This window comes from Palaemon carinicauda, chromosome 42 (genome assembly GCF_036898095.1).
Source record: "Palaemon carinicauda isolate YSFRI2023 chromosome 42, ASM3689809v2, whole genome shotgun sequence".
In the NCBI taxonomy this organism is placed as follows: Eukaryota; Metazoa; Arthropoda; class Malacostraca; order Decapoda; family Palaemonidae; genus Palaemon; species Palaemon carinicauda.
This window is the reverse complement of record NC_090766.1, coordinates 14,972,207-14,974,706: the sequence shown is the minus strand read 5'-3', so window position 1 is coordinate 14,974,706 and position 2,500 is coordinate 14,972,207. Positions and strand designations below refer to the sequence as shown.

Here is a 2,500-nt window from a genome sequence, read left to right as displayed (position 1 = left end):
TTACAAAAGAACATTAGGATGTCGATTATTTTGTCTGTCAGTACCTTATTTATCGTTTTCCTGATTTTTTCTCTCGTACCTATTTACTTAGCATTCTCGTTTCCATTTAATCTCTTGATGCAGTTTTTCTTAATAAATCCTACTTAGCAAATTGTTATACCTCCCATTCACTTCTACGTTTTCAGTTAGTTTCTTCCCAGTTCCTAATATTACCTTTTTGGTAAGTAAGTTTAACAAATAACTTTTTCCTTAAATTATATAAGAACACTTTATCCCAGGTATATTTTTATATGCAATCAGTAGCTTTTCGTCAATGAAAACACCTCTGTATTAATAGCAAAATAATATGTAACATTAGTAAGCCTTAACTGTTGCACTATAGCATCACTAAACCATCCTTACATCACATCTTCGTCCCATAGTTGAGCACAGTTTTTATTCTTATTTACTTCTTTCCTACTTCCCCTTTCTTCAGTCTTGTTGTGTAACCTCTATTTTAGCTATTACCTCATACCCCAAATGCCATGTTTTACCCTAGTTTCACCTCTGTGCTGAATATCCTTCTGCTGGACCATGCATATATATATGCATAGTCTTGAACTTCCGAAATTCAATAATTTCATGTTGAGCAGGTTGCTATAAGTCTCTCTTAATGGTTTATATATGGCAGATCTATCTTAACGTTCTTATTGATCGTAAGATATTTTATATTTTTTTATTCATATTATTTGTCATGTTATAGAGATTATTTATTTCCTTATTTCCTTTCCTCACTAGGATTTTTTCTCCTATTGGAGTTTTTGGACTTATTGCACCTTGCTTTTCCAACTATGGTTGTAACTCAGATAGTAATAATAATATGAAACAAATTCCATGAATAATGATTTAGCCATGCTTTTTACTTGTCTTCCAAAAACTGTATTAAATGAAGGTAATATTTTATCTCAATCTTGAACTTTTTTCTCCAGACTTACAGTATACGCTCCTAAGTAGCATCCTCTTCCAATGTTAAGGTGGAATCCAGTTAGTAATAAGCTTATTTATGTATGCACCTCTTTATTCATTTATTTTTAAAAGTTTTCATTTATTTACTTATTTATTCATTTATTTTTACTAGGCTATGCACCGTGTGATGCGTTGCGTGACGATCGTGGGCTGTGTAGTAGCCATCGTGAGCCTGATCCTGTGCATCTTGTGTTTCCTGGGATTTAAGGATGTCCGAGAGAAAAGCACTTCGGTCATCCTGGCCAACCTCTGCTTCTGTATCATGTTGTCGGAGATGGTGCTCCTCGGTGGATTGGGCACCACCTACAGCAAAGCGTCCTGCACCGTCTTGGCGGGATTCCTTCATTACCTATTCCTAGCGACGTTCATCTGGAACGCTATTGACGCGTTCCATATGTATGTCAAGTCTAAGGTGAGATTCCCTAAGGTAAGGTGCTCTGTTGTGAGGTTCCACAGGGTAAGATGCTCTGAGGTGAGCTTCCTCATAGTAAGGTGAGGTCCTTCAAAGTAAGGTAAGCTGCCCTGGGGCAAGGTGTACCAAGTGAGCTGTCCCAGACTAATGTGCTTTAGGATGAGGTGCTCCAAGGTAAGGTGCTCTAACTTGAGCTGCCCCAGTGTAAGGTATCGTAGGTGAGCTGTCTCCAGACTAAGGTGTTTTAGGGTGAGATGTTTCAAGTTAAACTGCCCCAGAGTAAGGTGCTTTAGGGCGAGGTGCTCTCAAGTTGAGCCGTCCCAGTGTAAGGTGTCCTAGGTTAACTGCCCCTATAGTAAGGTGCTTTAAGGTGAAATGCTCTAAGTTGACTTGCCCCAGGGCAAGGTGTCCTAGGTGAGCGTACCCCAGAGTAAGGTTGTTTAGGGTAAGGTGTTCTAAGTTGAGCTGCCCCAGGGTAAGGTGTCCTAGAGGAGGTGCTTCCAGAGTAAGGTGCTTTAAGCTGAGGTGTTCCGAGGTAAGATTTTCTGCGATAAACTGCACCGAGACATTTCTTTGAAAGTCAGGAAACTTGTTTTGATGCTATTTAAGAAATTGGTGTTTACAAAAAAGTTTTGCATTGTTTTGGTCCATTTTGGAACTGTTAAACCTAGTCTCAGATATATTTAGGCGCCTATAATCAAAGAGAAAAAGGCACTTGGCAAAAAAAGTATATCAAGATTACCTTAAGCTTTTGGCTTGTGAACTACTATTTATTATAATTATCATTATTGTTTATACTTATATGAATACATTTGTCTTCAAAAGTTTTCTCATCCTTCGAACCAGATTTTCCGGACGAAAACGTCACCGCTGAAGTACTACTTAATCGCCGGGTACTTGGTTCCTGTTCTGTACATCATCTTCATACTCGCTTTCGGCCGCGTCAAAGGATACAGTAATGATAAAGTGTAAGTCAGACTCTTATTTCATTATGATTTAATTGTAGAGTAGTGTGTGTATTTATATATGCTGTAATGCAAGTTTTATTTTCTTGCGGGCATTCTATTCTGTAGCATATTGTAG

General features: G+C 38.1%; 1 protein-coding gene across 5 annotated transcripts in view; it reads left to right on the top strand.

Moving 5' to 3' along the window:
• Positions 1–2,500, top strand: part of LOC137633204 (adhesion G protein-coupled receptor L4-like) — an 83,627-nt gene that overhangs the window by 65,060 nt on the left and 16,067 nt on the right. For all 5 annotated transcript variants that reach the window (XM_068365369.1, XM_068365366.1, XM_068365365.1 and 2 more), the window contains 2 exons: positions 1,118–1,417; positions 2,264–2,385. In XM_068365369.1, the coding sequence (XP_068221470.1) occupies positions 1,118–1,417; positions 2,264–2,385 (422 nt within the window). The remainder of the gene's footprint in view (positions 1–1,117; positions 1,418–2,263; positions 2,386–2,500) is intronic.